The sequence below is a fragment of the Phocoena phocoena genome, chromosome 2, assembly GCF_963924675.1.
Source record: "Phocoena phocoena chromosome 2, mPhoPho1.1, whole genome shotgun sequence".
NCBI classification, from domain to species: Eukaryota; Metazoa; Chordata; class Mammalia; order Artiodactyla; family Phocoenidae; genus Phocoena; species Phocoena phocoena.
Genome location: NC_089220.1, coordinates 145,908,003 through 145,927,950, shown reverse-complemented (window position 1 = coordinate 145,927,950; position 19,948 = coordinate 145,908,003). Strand labels below are relative to the sequence as shown.

Sequence of the window (19,948 nt, the reverse complement as noted above, 5' to 3'; positions counted from 1 at the left end):
CAATATCAAACAAAAGATACTTACTATAGCTTTATTCTAATAAGGCACTATTCTGAGAACTGTGGGAAATCCAAAGAAATACTGTGAATCCTCTCCTTAAAGTTACTATACTGTATTTGAGGAAACAGCTTAGTTTGTTTTTCCCTACAGTGTCCTGGAAGGTGGCTTCCAGATACCAAGTCACCTCTGCTGGACATCTGTACTCTGCTCTGTCTACCAATGGTGTTAAAGCTTACCCTTCCTCCTATTTTGGTTTGGTTTGGCATTTGGGTCCTAACCTAACTTCACCTTCTGGTTTCATACCCTATGCCTCTAACTTACGTTTTGGTCTTTTCTGACCTAACTTGTTCTGCTGATTTGGGCCAGGATCAGCTGAACCCAACAGGACTGCTTTCATACAGGATGGTGTCACGATCACAGAAGAATAATGGGCACTTAGTGTATGCTGTATGGTAGTGCTGTTCTAAGTACTCTAGATGAATTAAAGCATGGAATCCTCACAAGAGATACAGTTTGCATAGGTGATGAAGTAGGTCATTCTCAGCAGGAATGGCCCACTAATGTCCAGAAGCTAAAAAAGCAGAGGCCAGTGCCTTGCTGGAGCAGAGGGCTGGGGAACATGTCTGGGATAGCAGAGAGAGAAGTGGGGTTTGCTGGATGGTCTAAGCTGTGACTGAGCATACAGCTTACTTGCATGAGAAAGGCCAACTATCCCCTGAGAATTATATCTGCACTGTGAAAAGTAGGGCCAATGACATAATTGACACTGAAGATCAGTGAGTCCTGATGTTTATTTTTCCAGGGACTTCCCATTTATCCATAAGCAAAGTGCTTTACTTTTGTTTAATACTTAAACAATAAAAAAGCTATTCAAGGAGTTCTCGTTGAAGGTGACTCTCATCCTTCAAAACCAAATGACAAATTTTACTCCATTATTTTCTGTTCAGTTGATGGTTGAGAATTACCAAATCTCACGTGGCTTAACTTGTAATTTTGATACATTTTCCCTGAAGGGAAAACATTTCTTTCATGCATAATTTTGTTTGAGTCTGTGTGTGTGAATATGAATAACTGCTTATTCTAACGAAATCATTACAATATATGTTTCTAATAACCTGACTTAATGGTGCTGGTTGAGTTAATTTAAGTGGAACCTACTTCTTAGCCTCATTGCCCTTCCTGAGTAATCCAACATCATTTATTTCTCAGGGGCTTCTCACAAAATTCTAGTCAGTAGCTCACAAGTCTTAAAGACTTAACTTTGGATTTACTTATTTTATCTTTAAATATTTTTCATTTTTAATTGAAGTATAGATGATTTACAATGTTGTGTTAATCTCTGCTGTAGAGCAAAGTCAGTTATACATATATACATTTTTATATTCTTTTCCATTATGGTTTATCACAGGATATTGACTACATAGTTCCCTGTGGTATACAGTAGGACCTTGTTTTTTATCCTTTCTATATATAAAAAATTTAACTTTAACATAGAGTTTAGGATAGAGAATTCAATTGAAATAAATAGTAATTAAATACTACAATCTGCTAAGGACTATGCCAGGTACATTAAGGGATTGAAAGCATGAATGAAACTGTGTTCCTGTTTATAAGGAACTCATGACCGATGGAATAACATCACCCAGCATTCACAAAGTGCTTTTATGTTTGCAAAATACTTTTATCTATTTGCGACCTAATTTAAATCTCATCACAGAAACTATGAGGTTTTATGAGTGTTTCAAGGCCTGTCAAAATTAGATTTCTTCCTTCTCTGTACTAAATTGTACTTTAATTATTTAAGTGTGGATTTTAGGTATTAACATGTTAATATTAAGTCTTCCTATCCATGAACACAGTGCCTTTCCAACCATTTATGTTTTCTTTAATTTCTTTCAGCCATGTTTTGTAATTTTCAGTGTATAAATCTTTCACCTCCCTGGTTAAATTTATTCCCAGGTGATAATGAGATAGACATTTTATAACCCAATGAACAGAGACAAGTCAAAGTTTTCATACATGAGTTATTCTCTTATCAAAGCCCAGAGATGCCTGTAATGTTTTCACCCCTCCAGTTACAGTTATCTGAACAAACGTGCTCCAGAGCTGTTAGTGATGAACAGAGGGTACTGGGGAACAAGTTCAAGTCACTGTTTTTCAATTCTACACCAAAAGTGGAATTACTGGGTCATGTAATAAATTTATATTCCCACTAGCAATGAACAAGGGTTCCAAATTCTCCATGTCCTTGCCAACTCTTGTGATTTACAGGTTTTTTTCATTTTTAATTTTTTATTATAGTCATCCTAGTGGTGTGAAGTGGTATTTCATTGTGTTTTTTCATATTGTGGTATAATATACCTAACACATTCGCCTTGCTGTACAACCATCACCGCCATCCATCTGCAGAACTTTTTCACCTTCCCTAATTGAAACCCTGCACCCATTAAATACTAACTCCTCATCTGTCCTCCCCCCACCCCCTGGCAACCACCATTCTACTTTCTGTCTCTATAAATTTGACTACACCAGGCACCTCATATAATTGGAGTCATAGAATATTTGTCTCTTTGTTGACTGGCTTATCTTACTCAGCATGATGTCCTCAAGGTTCAGGAGATAGTAGTACAGATATCTCTCTGAGTCCCTGCTTTCAATTCTTTGTGGTATATACTTACAAGTGGGTTTGCTGGGTATAGTAATTTTATGTTTAATTTTCTTGAGGCACTTCCATACTGTTTTCCACAGTGGCTGCACCATTTGACATTCCCATCAGCAGCACACAAGGGTTTCAATTTCTCCATATTCTCAATGACACTTGGCTATTTTCTGTTTGTTTTGTTTTGGTTAATAGCCATCCTAATGGATGCCAAGTGGTATTACATTGTGGTTTTGATTTGCATTTCTCTAATTAGTGGTGTTGAACATCTTTTCATGTGATTATTGGCCACTTACATATTTTCTTTGGAGAAATGTCTATTTCGGATATTTGTCAATTTAAAAATTGGGTTGTTTGTCTTTTTGTTTTTGAGTTGTGGGAGTTAGTTATACATTCTGGATATTAAATCCTTATCAGCTATATAATTTGCAAATATTTCCTCCCATTCTATAGTTTGTCTATTGCTTTCTTTCTTTTTTTTTTTTGGCTGTGTTGTGTCTTCATTGCTGTTCGTGGGCTTCCTCTAGTTGCAGTGAACGGGGGTTACTCTTTGTTGCAGTGTGCAGGCTTCTCATTGCAGTGGCTTCTCTTGTTGCGGAGCATGGTCTCTAGGCATGTGGGCTTCAGTAGTTGTGGCATGTGGGCTCAGTAGTTGTGGCTTGTGGGCTCTAGAGTGCAGGCTCAGTACTTGTGGAGCATGGGCTTAGTTGCTCCGTGGCATGTGGGATCTTCCCAGACCAGGGATCGAACCAGGGTCTCCTGCATTGACAGGCAGGTTCTTAACCATTGCACCACCAGGGAAGTCCCTTTGCTTTCTTGATAGTATTCTTTGATGAACAAAAATTTTTAATTTTGATAAAGTACAATTTATCTAGGTTTTCTTTAGTTGCTCACGGTTTTGGTGTCATAGCTAAGGATCCACAGTCATATCCAAGATCATGAATATTTATACCTATTTTTTCTTCTAAGAGCTTTATGGTTTCCACTCTTATATTTAGGTCTTTGATCCATTTTGAGTTAATTTTCGTACATGGTGTGAGGTTGGGGTCCAACTTCCTTCTTTTGCCTATGAAAATCCAGTTGTCTCAGCTCCATCTGTTGAAGAGACTATTCTTTCTCAATTGAATGGCAGCCTTGTCAAAACTCGACTGGTGTTCAATGGATGGATTTATTTCTGGACCCTCAATTCTATTCTAATGGTCTGTCTATCCTTATGCCTCTACCACACTGCTTTGATTACTGTAGCTTTATAGTAAGTTTTGAAATCCAGAAGTGTGAGTCTTCCAACTCTATTCTTCTTTTTCAAGACTGTTTGGCTATTTGGGGCCCACTGCAATTCCAGAAGAATTTGAGGATTGGCTTTTCCATTTCTGCAAAAAAAAAAAAAAAATCTAAGTTTTGACAGGGATTACATTGAATCTGTAGAGTGTTTTGGGTATTGATGTCTTGATATTAAGTCCTCCTATCCATGAACATGGTGTCTTTCCATTTATTTAGGTCTTCTTTAATTTCTTTCAGCAATGTTCTATAATTTTTGGTATACAAATCTTTCACCTCCTTGGGTAAATTTATTCCCAGGTATGTTATTCTTTTACATGTAGTGTAAATGGAATTGCTTTATTAATGTTCTCCTCAGGTTGTTTTTTGCTGGTATATAAACAAATGACTAACTTCTGTGCGTTGATCTTGTATCCTGCAACTTGGCTGAATTTATCACCTCTAGTAGCTTTCTTGTGGATCCTTTGAGGATTTTCTATAAATATAGGATAATATCATCTGTGAACAGAGACAATTTTAGTTCTTCCTTTCCAGTTTCTATGCCTCTTCTTTCTTTTTCTTGTCTGATTGCTCTAGTTAGAATTTCTAGTATAATGTTGAATAGCAGTGGTGAATATGAACACCCTTATCTCATTCCTGATTTTGTGGAAAAGCTGTCACCCTGAGTATGATGCTAGGTGTGGGTTTTTCATAAATGTCCTTTATCATACTGAAGAAGTTAAAGGAAAGTGACTCTTTAAAATGTTATTTTTAGAAATAATTTGAGGCCTAGGATGATGTTATTTTGGTGTTATTTTTCTCCAGAGATGATTTTCAGTTACTTTTGTCAGCTCCTAGAGGCTTCAGCAATGCAGAATTACTTTAATCCAAATTTTGAGTTTGGGATTTCTGGGCACCTGCAACCAGAGAGAAGGCTGGCTTACTCCCTTAATCCCCAGGCACAGCCATCTGGGGGCCCATCACAAAGCAGGGGACTGGCTTCCTGGGTTCCCACCCTTGGAGGGATCTGGACTCAAAACTCATCTTTCTAACCCTGTGTGGTTGCCAGAGCCAGAATGCAAGTGCTCAGGGCAGAAGCTGTCCAAGTGCTGCATAACTCTCTGGATTCCTCCTAGATCTTGGCCTGGTATTCTCTCATTATCCCCATAATTCTTTGATGCTTTAAAAAAACATATGTAAAAAATATTTCATTTGGCTTCTTAGTTGTCTTCAGCAGGAGAATTCGCTAGCCTGCTGTTCCTGGAAGAGGAGTTCTCTGCTGATTATTACCTTTCCAGAGGTAGGGATTGTGAGATCCAAGTACAAACTTCTTCTATCTTATAGGAGACGCAAAGGGACAAGTTCATTTCTCATCCATTTATGGAGAGGTATATGTTGAAAAGAGCAGGAATCTGGAACAAGGGGCATGTAAGGGAGTAATCAGAATTACTTATCTCCCCTTCGTGCAAGAAGGCGTGAGGCTTGCCTTTCACAAAAAGCTCAGCCACCTTCTTTGCTTAAGAACAATGGTCTCACAATACTACAAAGCTACAGTAATCAAAACAGCATGGTATTGACACAAAAACAGAAATATGGATCAATGGAACAGAAAGGAGAGCCCAGAAATAAACCCACACACCTATGGACAATTTATCTTCGACAAAGGAGGCAAGAATATACAATGGGGAAAAGACAGTCTCTTCAGCAAGTGGTGCTGGGAAAATTGGACAGCTGCATGTAAATCAATTAAGTTAGAATGCTCCCCTACACTGTACACAAAAATAAACTCAAAATGGTTTAAAGATTTAAACATAAGACAAGATACCAGAAAACTCCTAGAAGAGAACATAGGCAAAACAGTCTCTGACATAAATGTTTTCTTAGGTCAGTCTCCCAAGGCAATAGAAATAAAAGCAAAAATAAACAAATGGGACCCAGTCAAATTTATAAGCTTTTGCAGAGCAAAGGAAACCATAAACAAAATAAAGAGACAACCTATGGACTGGGAGAAAATATTTGCAAATGATATGACCGATAAGGGCTTAATTTCCAAAATATACAAACAGCTCATATACAATTCAGTAGTAAAAAACCAAACAACCCAATCGACAAATGGGCAGAAGACCTAAACAGATATTTCTCCAAAGAGGACATACAGATGGCCAACAGGCACATGAAAAGCTGCTCCCCACTAATCATCACTAATTATTGGCGAAATACAAATCAAAACTCCAATGAGGCACCACCTCACACTGGACAGAATGGCCATCATTAAAAAGTCTACAAATAGGGCTTCCCTGGTGGCGCAGTGGTTGAGAGTCCGCCTGCCGATGCGGGGGACATGGGTTCGTGCCCCGGTCCGGGAAGATCCCACATGCCGCGGAGCGGCTGGGCCCGTGACCCATTGCCGCTGAGCCTGCATGTCCGGAGCCTGTTGCTCTGCAGCGGGAGAGGCCACAACAGTGAGAGGCCTGCGTTCCGCCAAAAAAAAAAAAAAAATGTCTACAAATAATAAATGCTGGAGAGGGTGTGGAGAAAAGGGAGCCCTCCTACACTGTTGGTGGGTGCCACTATGGAAAACGGTATGGAGGTTCCTCAAAAAACTAAAAAGAGAGCTACCATATGATCCTGTAATCCCACTCCTGGGCAAATACCCAGACAAAATTACAATTCGAAAAGATACATGCAGCCCAATGTTCATAGCAGCACTGTTTACAATAGCCAAGACATGGAAACAACCTAAATGTCCATTGACAGATGAATGGATAAAGAAGATGTGGTGTATATATATACATACATATATATATATATACACACACACACACACACACACACACACACACACACATATATATATATATATATAATGGAATATTACTCAGCCATTAAAAAGGATAAAATAATGCCATTTGCAGCAACATGGATGGATCTAGAGATTATCATACTAAGAGAAGTAAGTCAGGAAGAGAAAGACAAATACCATGTAATATCACTTACACGTGGAATCTAAAATACCACACAAATCAACATATCTATGAAACAGAAACAGACTCACAGACATAGAGAACAGACTTGTGGTTGCCAAGGGGAAGGGGGGTGGGGGAGGGATGAATTGGGAGTTTGGGATTAGCAGATGCAAACTATTATATATAGAATGGATAAATAACAAGGTCCCACTATATAGCACAGGGAACTATATTCAATATCCTGTGATAAACAATAATGGAAAAGAACATGAAAAAGAATATATACATATATATGTATAACTGAGTCACTTTGCTGTACAGCAAAAATTAACACAACATTGTAAATCAACTATATTTCAATAAAATTTTTTAAAAAAGAACAATGGTCTATTAGTCTAATCTGATTTAGGGAGAAGAAAAAGTTGCTATAAGGTGGTTCCAGTAGTCTCCAGGAATCTCCCATAACACTAGGACATGTATTACTACAACCTTTCACAAGAGAAAAGCACTGAGGAGCAAAGAGGGCCAAGGAGTTGCCAGCTCCTACCCTCCCTATTTTTCTCCTCCCCTTTCCCCTCCTCCCGCCTTCCTTTCTTTTTTTTTTTTTTTCCTCCTTCCTTTCTTTATGATTCACTTCTAGGAAATTGACTCACCTTAATTATTTATTGCATTTAATACGACAGAATTTTAAGATTTTCTAAAATACAGAATTGATTTTTAAAAGAGCAAAGTAATTTAAATTTCTAGATCAGTCTCTCCCTCAGCCCCCAAATCAAATTTCACCAAGGAGGCAGATCCCTATCCTAACCCACCTACACCAAAATCCCCTGCTGTGCTGCCTGGAGCTTTTTCCATGTCATTTATAAATAGAAGGAATTGATTCACATATATTTTGGAAGCACATCTAATACGTAAATGGGAGTTCACTGGAGGTTTCCAATACTTGGTCACTCTTCCCATGGTGTGTCAACTGGCGGCCCCCTATATTTTTAGTCCACGTTTAATTCACCACTGACACCTGCCATACAGCCTCAAATCCATCCAATTCTCTACCTTAATCCAAAACACTGTCACCTCTTGCCTCCATGACAGCAACAGCATCTCATCTCTCTACATTCCCTTGGGGATCCCTTAATCCATTTTCTATACTGTGGTCAGAAAGCTCTTTCCAAAGCTCCTTATCATCTGTTTTTTGGCACCGTGTAGAATTCTCCGTAACACTGAACCCATTTGCAATTGGCCTTGGAGCAATTATCCATATGCTGCTGGTCTCCCCACTACACTGAAAGGTCTCTGAGTACAGGAAGTTGGTCTGCTTCTGCTCATCCTTACATCCTCAGTGTCTGGTACACAGTGAGTGTTTAACATATTTTTTAAAATACTACATAATGTCAATAAACTCTATGTAACTTACTTATTTGTTATGCTTGTTATCTGTTTCTCACCTTGCCCCTGGAAGGCAGGGGGTTGGCTGTTCTGTTCACCCATGTTCTCTGACAGCCTAAAAGGGGGCCCAGTGCTTAGAGGGCCCTTTGTGATCTTTTTTTGGAGGAATGAATAAATGAATGAATGAGTGAGTTGACTACAGTGAGAACCTAACTTCCTGGCAGTCCAGGATCTTGTTTGGTATAATTCCAAGCCCTTAAAAAGTGCTGGCCTGCACATTTCTAGATAGAGAATGTCTCCAGGAAATTTGAATTTGTACTCCAGTGCTCAGAACCATGCCAGTCAGAGGCTCAGTCCTGTTACAGGTAAGAACTGCAGGAGGAGTAGCTTTGGCCACAGGCCAGCGTTCTGAGGTCAGCCACTTCACCTGTGGAATTCCCACACCTGTTCATCCTTGAGCCATCCCTTTGAATTGGAAAATAAATCCCATCCCTGCTAAGGTGTTGATTGATAAAGGCTTGAGCTACTGCCCCTTCAAGAGGAATTTGCATTTTAATAGAGGCTCATCAGCCCCAAAGGAATCAGTATCTCTTCTAAAGATGTAATTTTCCAGCACAGCAACTGAAATATTTTGGGGCTAGGCGCTGCAGTGTCGCCGATCCAGATCAACAGGCGGACTCCCTCAGTCCCGCCTTGAGGCTGTGTAAAACTGACCCACCATTTCCCACTATTATTACTGTGAACGTTGCCTCTTTGTGTCTAACCTCCTTAGGTCGCCTGACACGCGTGGGCCTCTCATGTCAACACAAGCCTTTTCAACACTGGCAGTCTTAAAATGGTCACATCAACAGGGCCACAAGGTGAATTGTGACAAAACTTCCAAGCTTTCTTGGTACCCTAAGGAAGCCAACAGTCAGGTGTTTAAAACCTAATACGGGCAAAAGGGAGTAGAGACGATTTCGTAGGTCCTTCATGATACTGTTCATTTAAATTCGTTTTGTGCAATTTGTTTTCAGCCCCAACTTTTTACTTGTATCAAAAGCCCTGCAAATGGAAGGTGGGCAAGAGACATCCGTTCGTGAGCTGAGAATATAAATGCCGAGCCCTCCAGGGCCGAGTTCTCAGTGGTGCCTTGAGAAATTCTGGAACTGCAGAAATTCTGGATCTTGGAATTCCGCATTCGAGAGCGGCTCCTGCTCGCCACACCTGGGACGGAGCGCTCGGAATTCACATCTTCCCGACCCCCGCCCCGCCACGTGCGCCCCTCCGGCGCCCCGGGCCTGCCCCAGGCTAGGCGGCGGCTCGCCCCCTGTGGCGCGGCCGGGCCGCGGGCCCGGCTCCCAGGCCCCTTACCCGCCGCTGGCCCGGGGCTCCGCCTGCCGCCCTCGCCCTTGAAGCGCCCGCGATCCCCACTCCCCTCCGCGGCGAGGGGCGCGAGCGCCGAGGCCCAGCCGCTGGGACCACACCTGCGCCAGCCCGTTCCCGCCCCGCTCGGTCCCGCCTGGAGCTCCGGGCCCGGCCCCAGCCCCGGCCCCGCGCGCGGCGGCGGGGCTCGCGCCCGGGGACAGAGGCGGCGGCGGCGGCTCGCTCCCGCGCCTGAGCTGGGGAGCGCGCCGGGCGGGCGAGAGAGGGCGCAGCGCGCCGCGGCGCGGCCGGCGGGCGGCCCTGCTGAGCGGCGGCGGCGGCATGGGCGCGGGCACCGGCGGGGGCTGCGGGTGCCCGGCTCCCCGCCCGGCCCGGCCCGCTCCCAGCGCGCTGCCGTCGCAGACCCAGCGGCTCGCGGGGAGGCCAACCCCGCAGCTGCAGCAACTTGCCTCGGACCCTCGGTGAGGAGGGGCGGCGCGCGGGGCCGGACGGGAGCAGGAGAGGCGTGCGGGCGCTATGCCTCCGGCCGGCGGTCTCCGCGCGCCGCGCCCCGCCGCGCTGCCCCGCAGCCTGTCCCGCCTGCGCGAGTGCCCGGGCCGCTCTCGCATCGTGCTGGCGCTCGGGGCCACGCAGATGGCGCTCGGATGCCTCATCGTGGCCGTCAGCTTCGCTGCGCTGGCGCTCACCACCTCGGCCCGCGTCCGCCACTCCTGCCCCTTCTGGGCCGGCTTCTCGGTGAGTGTCGGCGTCGGGCGCGCACGGGGTTACAGACGGGGGCGAGCCCACCAACCCGCGGGCGCCAGGTTCGGGGCTCAAGCGCCCGGGCGACCTGCCGCAGCCCGGGGTGCGGTTCAAAACTCGGGCAGGATAACTCCGGGGACCCGACTCACCGCTCGCCGCCCTGGGAGCGTGGCTTTCCCTTTCCCATCGCGCTGGTCCCGGAGTAACTTTTCTTCGAGGAAGCAGAAGCCAGGCGCCCGCGACCACCCGAGGGGCCTTCGGGTGAGGGTGGGCGGCGGGCGCGCTCCGGGGCGGGCGGCTGCGCCCTGGGGCCGCCTGCTTCCCGGGGGCCGGAGACCCGCCGGGCGGGCTGGGCGGCCCTGAGCGAGGCGGGAGCAGGGGTGCGAGCCTGGTGCCGGGCCGCGGCTCCGTGCGCGGGGCCTCCGCGGCGGCTCTGGCCGGGCACTGGGGAGCAGGGCGCGTCGCGTCGGGTCGCGGGTCAGTCGAGGCGGCGGGAACCGGCCGGACCCGCTTTGGCCGCCCACCCGCTTGGCGTCCAGGACTTGGCGCGTCCCGCGTTTGGCGGGAACGGGCCGGCGAGCTCAGCGGGCGGCGGGCCTGGGCGAGCGAATGCTGGCGGCGTCGGGGGGCGTGTTTAGTGAGCTTCGTCGCCGCGAGGGTGACCGATTTTCAGGATTTTGACCCCCAAATTAGAGAATCCAGTGGCTGACAAACCTCGATAGGAGCAAAGCCACCAGGAAATCCCATTAAAGCAAATGATTGTCTCCAAGAGTTAATTTTGGGGGGTATATTTTGATTGAAGTTGTTTTTTCCTGTATTACAAAAGAACGGACATATGGAAACGGTCATAATCAATGCAGAGCAGATAGTCTTTATAAAGAGAGGCACTTGTTCTGCGAACTCTTGACATCTGTAACTACAATTGGTTTCTGGTGCTGGAGTACATCTTATAGGTTTAAACTGTAAACCCAGTGTGTTTACGTTCCATCTCCAGAAATCCAAACCAAGCCTTTGTAACGAATGTTTGCTATTTGTTGTTGAGTTTTGAAATTCAAAAATTCTGTCCAGCTTCGCTTTCTGTTGTTGTTGTTCTTTTGTAATGGCCTTTGTTCTCTGAGTCCCATGCCCGGCTGGTAAAATGAGATCTGAGCAGAACTGACTCTGTGACACCCTGATCGATACAGGTATGGTGGTTCATCCTAATGGGGGTATTAATTTTCAAAGCTTATTTCAGACCAGGGGTGAGTCTTGGAGAGCTGATTAGGCCATAGCTCGCAGTGTTCAAATCAAAGACAGGGGTTTGGAAGCAAGACTCAGAAGTCATGATTAAAATGGGCCCCTGTATAGTCTTCCTACCTCTGTAGCTCAGTTTTTAGCATGATTTAGTATGCATTGTTTCCATGTGGTCTGTCTAGTGGGCGCGAGTTTGTGTCTGCTGGAGCGGCCTACAGGTGGCAGACTGGTAAATGAGCTTCTCTTCCTGGCTTCTCCCTGGGCCTCTGCTTCTCCACCTAGTCCTAGCTATGTGGCTTTGGCACTTTCAAAGGGCATGGAAAAAGAGCTGCCTTTTAATAAACTTAAAAGGGAAAACACTCGTCAAAACCGGTAGAAAAGCTGTTTATGTGAAAAATGTACATTCACTGCATTTTAGTCTAAAGAGTTAAATAAATATGTAATCCATGGATTCAGTTTGGGTGATTCATGGTTATTCCTTTCCACAGCTATAACCTATTAGTCCTAACTTCCTGCGATTCAGAATAATTCCACACGTGTCTGCTGTGTGCAGACGTGCCTCTAGGCTCTGTGGACAACAGTGAACAACATTCTCTGCTTACGTTTTAGAGGTTGTAGATTCTGCTCTCCGTCCACGTCCCGCTCCCCGCCTCTTTACACCCACTGTTTCATGTGCTAGTTTTCTTTCTTGAAACTGAATCTGCCACATGCACCTTTACACTTCTTTCCAAACAGTATATACCATTTTTTACATATGACCTCTGCCCTTTGCAGACATGGTGGTTGGTTCCAGTGATGTTGGGACAGGTCTGCATGTTGGCGTGGCTTTCAGCACTAACACTGGCCCCTTGCCATGGATGTGCCTGCCTGCCTGCACCTGGAAACCACTTTGCAAGGATAGTTTTCTTTTACGAATGGTGACTAAGATGGCCGGCTTTACACCAAAATCTGTTCTGCGTGGTTTAGGGCTGCCCTGTGTTTCCTCTGCATTTCCTGAAATAAGAGGTGTGGACTCTTTAGCACTCTCTAGGTTGCTAGGCCTTCTCTGTGGTGTGTCCATGGTGAAGAACCATTGTAAAAATAATTTTCCTTTATTGAAGAAAAAACAATACCCAAGAAAATGGCTTCCGTTTATTGAGCACATACTGTGTGCCAGGCGTTAAGCTTTGCTGCGATAGCACATTTTGTCTGTGGCCCCTGGCGCCCCTGCTCTTGCACAGTTCCCTGCACTTGAACTTGGACTGGACCTCTGGCTGGTCTTAGCCAGTGGGATGCAGCAGAACTAAGGCTGTCTCCAGGGCTAGGCCTAAGCCCTGAGATGTCCTGGCAGCTTCTGCAGAGTCCACTGAGGTGAAGAGGGATTAAGGAACTTGCTGTATTAGTCAGGGTTCTCCAGAAAAAGAGAACCAATAAATACATATGAGCAAGCTGGAGACCCAGGCACGCTGCTGGTATAATTCAGTCCAAGTCCAAAGGCCCAGGAACTGGAGGGCCCATGGTGTAATTCCCAGCCTGGCCCCAAAGCCTGAGGACCAGGGGTGCTGATGGCCGAGGGCAGGAGCAGATGGATGTCCCAGCTCAGAAAGAGTGAATCTGCCCTTGTTCTGCCTTTTTGTCCTACTCAGGCCCTCACTGGCTTGGATGAGGCCCATCTGCGTGGATAAAGGTGACCTTCTTTACTCAGTCTGCTGATTTCAGTGCTAATCTCTTCTAGAGACACCCTCTCAGACACACCCCCAAATGATGTTTTTCTGTCTATCTGGGCACCCCTTGGTCTAGTCAAGTGGATACATAAAATTAACCTTCATGCCTGCCCAAGGTCACACCTGGCCAATGTCAGGTTTGCATTTTTTTTTTTTAACATCTTTTTTCCAGTATAATTGCTTTACAATGTTGTGTTAGTTTGTGCTGTACAACAAAGTGAATCAGCTGTCTGTATACATATATCCCCATATCCCCTCCCTCTTGCGCCTCCCTCCCACCCTCCCTATCCCACCCCTCTGGGGGTTAAAAAGCACCGAGCTGATCTCCCTGAGGTGGATGGACCTAGAGTCTGTCATACAGAGTGAAGTAAGTTGGAAGGAGAAAAACAAATACTGTATGCTAACACATATACATGGAATCTTAAAAAAAAATGGTTCTGATGAACCTAGGAGCAGGACAGCAATAAAGACGCAGGTTTGCACTTAGTTGCTCTGACTTGTGAGGCCACAGTCCTAGCCATTAGACTTAATTGCCCCCCAGGCAGAAGCTGATGGGGGGTGGGGTGGTGGAATAGAGCAGGCTGTAAAGGGTCAAAGGTAGAGCCTCCACAGGGAGGACACACCTCTGTTTCTTAGGAAAAGCACAAAATATGTGTAGAAAGGTGATGATTCAAGAGCACTTTGGGGAGGCATGAAATTAGGGAAAATGAGGAAGTCTGAGGATCGGGGACAGGGCTGGGGGGTCCTTGGCAAGCTTGGAAACGGGAAGGGGCGGCAGGTCTGGCCAGGGAGCAGCTGCTGTTTCAGTGACTTGAGAACCACCTGCAAATGGTAGTCCTGTTCTGGGTCCCTGCCATCCAGTTGGAAATTAGGGGTGGGCTGACTTCCCCAGGGGATAAATGCTTGGCCTGTTTTGAGAGATGATGATCTATATGAACAGTTTAGAAGACTACCAGGGCTGTGTGTGTTTTTTTAAATGATCATCGAATTCAGTTTTTTTAAAAAAAGTGAACCTTATAGAATAGACTAAACAGGTTAGTATATGTAATAAAAAATATTAAAAATGGAATTAAAGGGGAGGGGAAGGATATCTTCAGTGCTGCCTCTGGCACTAGTGGAGGTCTTGAGTAGGTATCCTTTGATAGACCAGCCTCATTCTTTTTCTTTGAAGTTCTCTTCATGCCCAGGACATCAGCGACAAATAAGTACCCTGTGAATTATCCACATTGCCAGTCACCCGTGTTGATAAAGACATAGCCAGACATAGCCCTTAGGAGCTGACTGTTTATGCACGTGTGTGTATGTATTTTTTTTCCTTTAAAAGCATCACTATACTCCAAAAGCAACAGATGCTTGTTGCAATAACTGAAAACACAAAAGGGTATAAAGAAAATGGCGACAGCGCCTTCTTCCATCCCAATTCTGTACCCACAGGTAACCCGCATTGATGGTGTTGTTTCATGTGACCTTTCCATACTTTCCTTTACAATCACAAAAATATTAGGATTTATGTATATGTGTGGAATATGTCTCTTTTCTTTTAAATAATCTTTACAAGAGGTCGTACTATACACCTTACTCCGTGGCTTCTTTTTTTTCTTTTATTTCGTGTATAATAAATATTCCCAGCCATAATTTATTATTCTTATTATTCCCATTATTTTTAATGACTGCATAAGGGTCCATAGTATGAAATTTTATAATTTATTCAATTCTTTTCCTGCTGAGAATACTCTGTCGGTTCTGTGTCTCTATAAACAATGCTGCTTATCTAGCCTTAGAGACCAGTGCTTGTTTTCTGAGCATAAATTCCCCAAAGTGGAATGGCTTGTCGGAGGGTATTCAAATTTGGAATTTCATTAGATATTGCCAGATTAATTCCACAAAAGGTTGCAGTCACACCTGCCCACAGAAGCATGACTCCAGGGTGCCCTTTTGCCACCCTCTTACCAGCCCAGGCTGTTAGCATTCCTTAACATTTTATTCCTCTGATGAAGAAAAACATATTTCATTGTTTTCACTTGATCTGACTTTCCATGGTTATTTCTCTCATATGTTGCAAATGTTTTCTTGCAGTTTGTCATTTCTCATGTGGCTTAATTTTTGGTGTATTTTACCATATATAAAATTTTAAAACTTTTTATGTAGTCAGATCTGTTAGTTTTCTCTTCTGCAGTGTGAGGGCTGTTTTCTTAGTTAAGATGGTTGTCATTACAGAGGTCACACAAATATTCCTTTACATTTCCTTCTAATGTTTTTATTTTATTTTTTACATTCAAATTTTACATCATCCAGAATTTGTTTTGCATATGGTATGAAAAAAAGGCCTAACTTTATTTGCTTGCAAAGTTCCTATGTACCTATGCTTATGTTTTGGATTCTATTCAGTTTTACTCTCTCTTATTTTTTTTCATTGAGATGTAATTGACACAGAATATTATACTAGTTTCAAGCGTACAACATAATGATCCGGTACTTGTATGTATTGCAAAATGATCACAATAAGTCTACTTATGCAATAAGTCTACTTACATATTCATCACCATATATATCGTAGTTGACAAAATTCTTTTTTCTTGGGATGAGAACTTTTAGGATTTAGTCTCTTAGCAGCTTCGAAACATGCAGTACAGGATTGTTGTTAACTATAGTCGCCATGCTGTACGTCACATCCCGTGACAACTTTACTCTCTTCATTATTTTAGGGTCAATACCGCATACTTTTGATTAAGGCAACATCCTGGTGAGTTTTGCTATTTGGTCAGGCAGGTCCCTCCATACTGGTTTCTTTTTCAAAAGTGCCTTGGCTCTTCTTCTGTATTAACTTTAAAATATCTGTGTTTATTACTCATAAATTAGTAGTTTCCAGTAATACCCTCTTAGGATTTTTTAAAAATTTATTTTATTTTTTGGCTGCATTGGGTCTCCGTTGTTGTGCACGGGCTTTCTCTAGTTGTGGCAAGTGCGGTGCACTGGCTTCTTATTGCAGTGGCTTCTCTTGTTGCGGAGCACAGGCTCTAGGAGCGTGGGCTCAGTAGTTTTGGCGCAAGGGCTCAGTAGTTGTGGCTTGTGGGCTCTACAGCGCAGGCTCAGTAGTTGTGGCTTGTGGGCTCTAGAGCGCAGGCTCGGTAGTTGTAGCGTGTGGGCTCAGTAGTTGTGGCTTGCGGGCTCTAGAGAACAGGCTTAGTAGTTGTGGCACACGGGCTTAGTTGCTCTGCGGCATGTGGGATCTTCCCGGACCAGGGCTTGAACCCGTGTCCCCTGCATTAGCAGGCGGATTCTTAACCACTGCGCCACCAGGGAAGCCCAACCCTCTTAGGATTTGGATTGCAATTGTGTAACATTGATGGATCAATTTTGGAAGTACTGACAGTTTTATCATATGAAAACTTGCAATTCAGGAACATGGTTTGCATCTTCATTTCTTTGTCCTTTGTCTTTATACCTTTCGGAAAAATCTTTTATGGGGACGCGTTCATGGGGACAGATTTTCAGTCTCCCCTAAACTGCTTTTGAAAAGTAAACCAGTTTCTAAGATCATCCTAGAAAAAGCTGAGCGAGGACAGGTTGATGAAAGATGGGAGACGCCCACAGGTCAGGACATAGACGGTGTAGCCAGTCCACCAGCAGCAGCCGGAGCTGCAGATGAACAGCAGGGGAGGCGGGGCGTGGGTGGTGGGCAGTGAACGGGAGCTGTTGACAGGCTGTGGGAACCAAAATCACCACGAGTTACTCAAGCGGCAAAGTGGGTGGGCGCTGGAGAGGTGCTCTGGGGCTTCTGGTTGTGGGTGAGAACAGTAGCTGTGCAGGGACATGGAGCACAAGCCTGGGAGCATCCGACAAATGCACAGTGAGTCTTTTCTCCTAGAAGGTCAGAGCCTTACCCTGAGCTGAATGACTGGAAACGTAAACCAAACTGAGCAGGACGGGTACACAGACGGCAAGGCAGGGGAGGTTCAGACGGTGCAGGTCGGAGGAAAGAGATCTCAGAAACTGCTCCAGCAGCAAAAGAGAAGACCCTGAGCAGAGAGTGTGGTCTTGGAAATTAAGGACTTCGGGGGTCTAGAGCTGGAGCAAAGGGCCAGGGTGGGAGTGAGCTTTATGAGGGTTCTGGATTTAACTCTGAGAAACAAATAAGTGGATACGTAGAGATCTCACACTTGAGTTCTTTACAGATCCATAGAGCCCGGCTGGGAAAGCTGTCCTAGCCCATCCTCCCTTCTTTAGGAGCTTTCTTTTCTCACATCAGGAAAATCCACCTCATTCATACATGGGGAACAAAAAATGGAACATTAGGTAACTTTATGCAAAATTGATTCAAAGGAAAATGATGAAAATGAACATAATGGTGCTACAGAAAATGAGAGCACACCAGAAAAATCATAAACTAATATTTCAAGATAAGCTAAAAGAAAAAACAATTTGAAAGAGTAACATCCAGCAGAAATTTAGAAACGACAAAGGATATGGCTAGGTAACAGAAAATTACGAAATGAGAACAGATTGATGTCAGGAAAGAATTAGGAAAAAATGAATTTTAGGAAGGAAGGCTAAATTGTGTCCAGAAGGAACACAAGAGCAAATGGTTTCCATAGACAGCACAGGAGTAAATAGGAGAAAAATGAAAACAATAGCCAATAAAGAAAGGGATAGAGAGTGAATTAGAAAGTATAGGAGACAGGCAAAAGAGATCCGATATATGTATATATACAATTAGAGTGTCTAAGACAGGAAGAATAAAGCAATGGAATAAAATAAATATTTAGAACTATAATGCAAGAAAACTCTCCTAATAATAAAAGAAGACCTGAAAGTGTCTACCATGTAACTGGGGGTGGGGTGGGGGGGCGGGAAATCAATGCAGAATAATCAACATTGAGATATATCCCTGTAAAATAATGAATGTTAAAGATAAGGAAAAAATCCTTTGGGCATCCAGATAAAAAGTCCTAGTCATTTGTATTGTGCATTGGAATTCTCATAGCCAAATTAATTCTTTGCTAGAAAAGGTGAAGCAATATTTTATTATTATTTTTTTAAGATGTTGGGGGTAGGAGTTTATTAATTAATTAATTTAATTTTGCTGTGTTGGGTCTTCGTTTCTGTGCTAGGGCTTTCTCTAGTTGTGGCAAGCGGGGGCCACTCTTCATCGCGGTGCGCTGGCCTCTCACTATCACGGCCTCTCTTGTTGCTGAGCACGGGCTCCAGACACGCAGGCTCAGTAGTTGTGGCTCACGGGCCTAGCTGCTCCGCGGCATGTGAGATCCTCCCAGACCAGGGCTTGAACCAGTGTCCCCTGCATTACCAGGCAGATTCTCAACCACTGTGCCACCAGGGAAGCCCAAAGCAATATTTTAAAAAGTACATTTTGGGGGGGAAAAAGTTGAAATTTCCAACTTGTAGAAAAGTTTTAGAACAGAACTGAGAACTCCTGTGCTGTATCCCTTCAGTTAAGTTCCCTGATTGTAACTGTTTTACTGTATTTGCCCCATGGCTTGCACTTGTGTACCCTGTCTCTCTTCCTCAGTGGGGGAAAAAAAAATCCATTATCATTAGTTTTTTTCTTGACCTTTCTGGGAGCAGGCTGCAGACGTGATGCCCCATCACCCCTAATAATTTCAGAGTATATCACCGCCACTCGAGGATACTGTTCTGTATTACCAGCACAAACTTCTCCAGACTAGGAAATCAACATTGAAAGAACACTGTCACCCGATTCATAGACTCCATTGCAATTTCACCAATTGTCCAAATAGTGTTCCTTTCCCCTTTCTGGCCCAGGATCCTATCCAGGAATATGCGTGTGTCTCATTTCTCTTCGCGCTCTTCAGTCTTCCTTTGTGTTTTGTGTTTTCCATGGTCTTAAAGAGTATAAGCTTTATTATTCTATAGGATGACCCTGAACCTGGGTCCATCCGGTTTATCCTCATGGCCACTTTTGGGTTATGCGTTCTTGGAAATGAATGAAAAGCAGAATGGAGATGCAAGATGTTCTTTCAATTCCTTCTGTCTTCCGTATTCTCTGATGAGCAGTCCATGGTAATTTAAATTGTTGTTCCCATGTGAGTTGACTGACTTTTTCTCCTTTCATCTCCATTCTGCTGTTAAACTCACCCAGTGAATTTTTTACTTTGGTTATTCTGTTTTTCAGTTTTAAAACTTTCCATGGGTTTCCTTTCATATCAACTTGTTTTTTTTTCCTTTTAGTTTTTGTAGCTTTTCATTCATTCCCAAAACGTTCGCTCTTACTTACTGGAACATTTTTTATCTTCACTGCTTTAAAGTCTTTGGTCATTCCAAGATCTATCAATGATTGTGTTTTCCCCTGGGAGTTGACAGTCCTAATTCTTTGTAGGCTGAGTAACTTTGGATTATATCCTGGACATTTTGAATATTATGTTGTGAGTCTCTGTACATTGTTTAAATGCAATTAAGAATGTTGCTATTTTTTATGACACAAATGAACTTATCTATGAAATAGACTCACAGACATAGAGGACAGACTTGTGGTTGCCAAGGGAGAGGGGGCGGGGGAGGGATGGAGTGGGAGTTTGGGATTAGCAGATGCAAACTATTATATATAGAATAGATAAACAACAAGGTCATACTATATAGCACAGGGAACTATATTCAATATC

The 19,948-nt window shown here is 44.0% G+C and overlaps 1 protein-coding gene across 2 annotated transcripts in view; it reads left to right on the top strand.

Moving 5' to 3' along the window:
* The first annotated feature begins 10,149 nt into the window (after nucleotides 1-10,149).
* Nucleotides 10,150-19,948, top strand: part of ENTREP2 (endosomal transmembrane epsin interactor 2) — a 359,231-nt gene continuing 349,432 nt past the window's right edge. For both annotated transcript variants that reach the window (XM_065872553.1, XM_065872552.1), the window contains exon 1: nucleotides 10,150-10,368. In XM_065872553.1, the coding sequence (XP_065728625.1) occupies nucleotides 10,150-10,368 (219 nt within the window). The remainder of the gene's footprint in view (nucleotides 10,369-19,948) is intronic.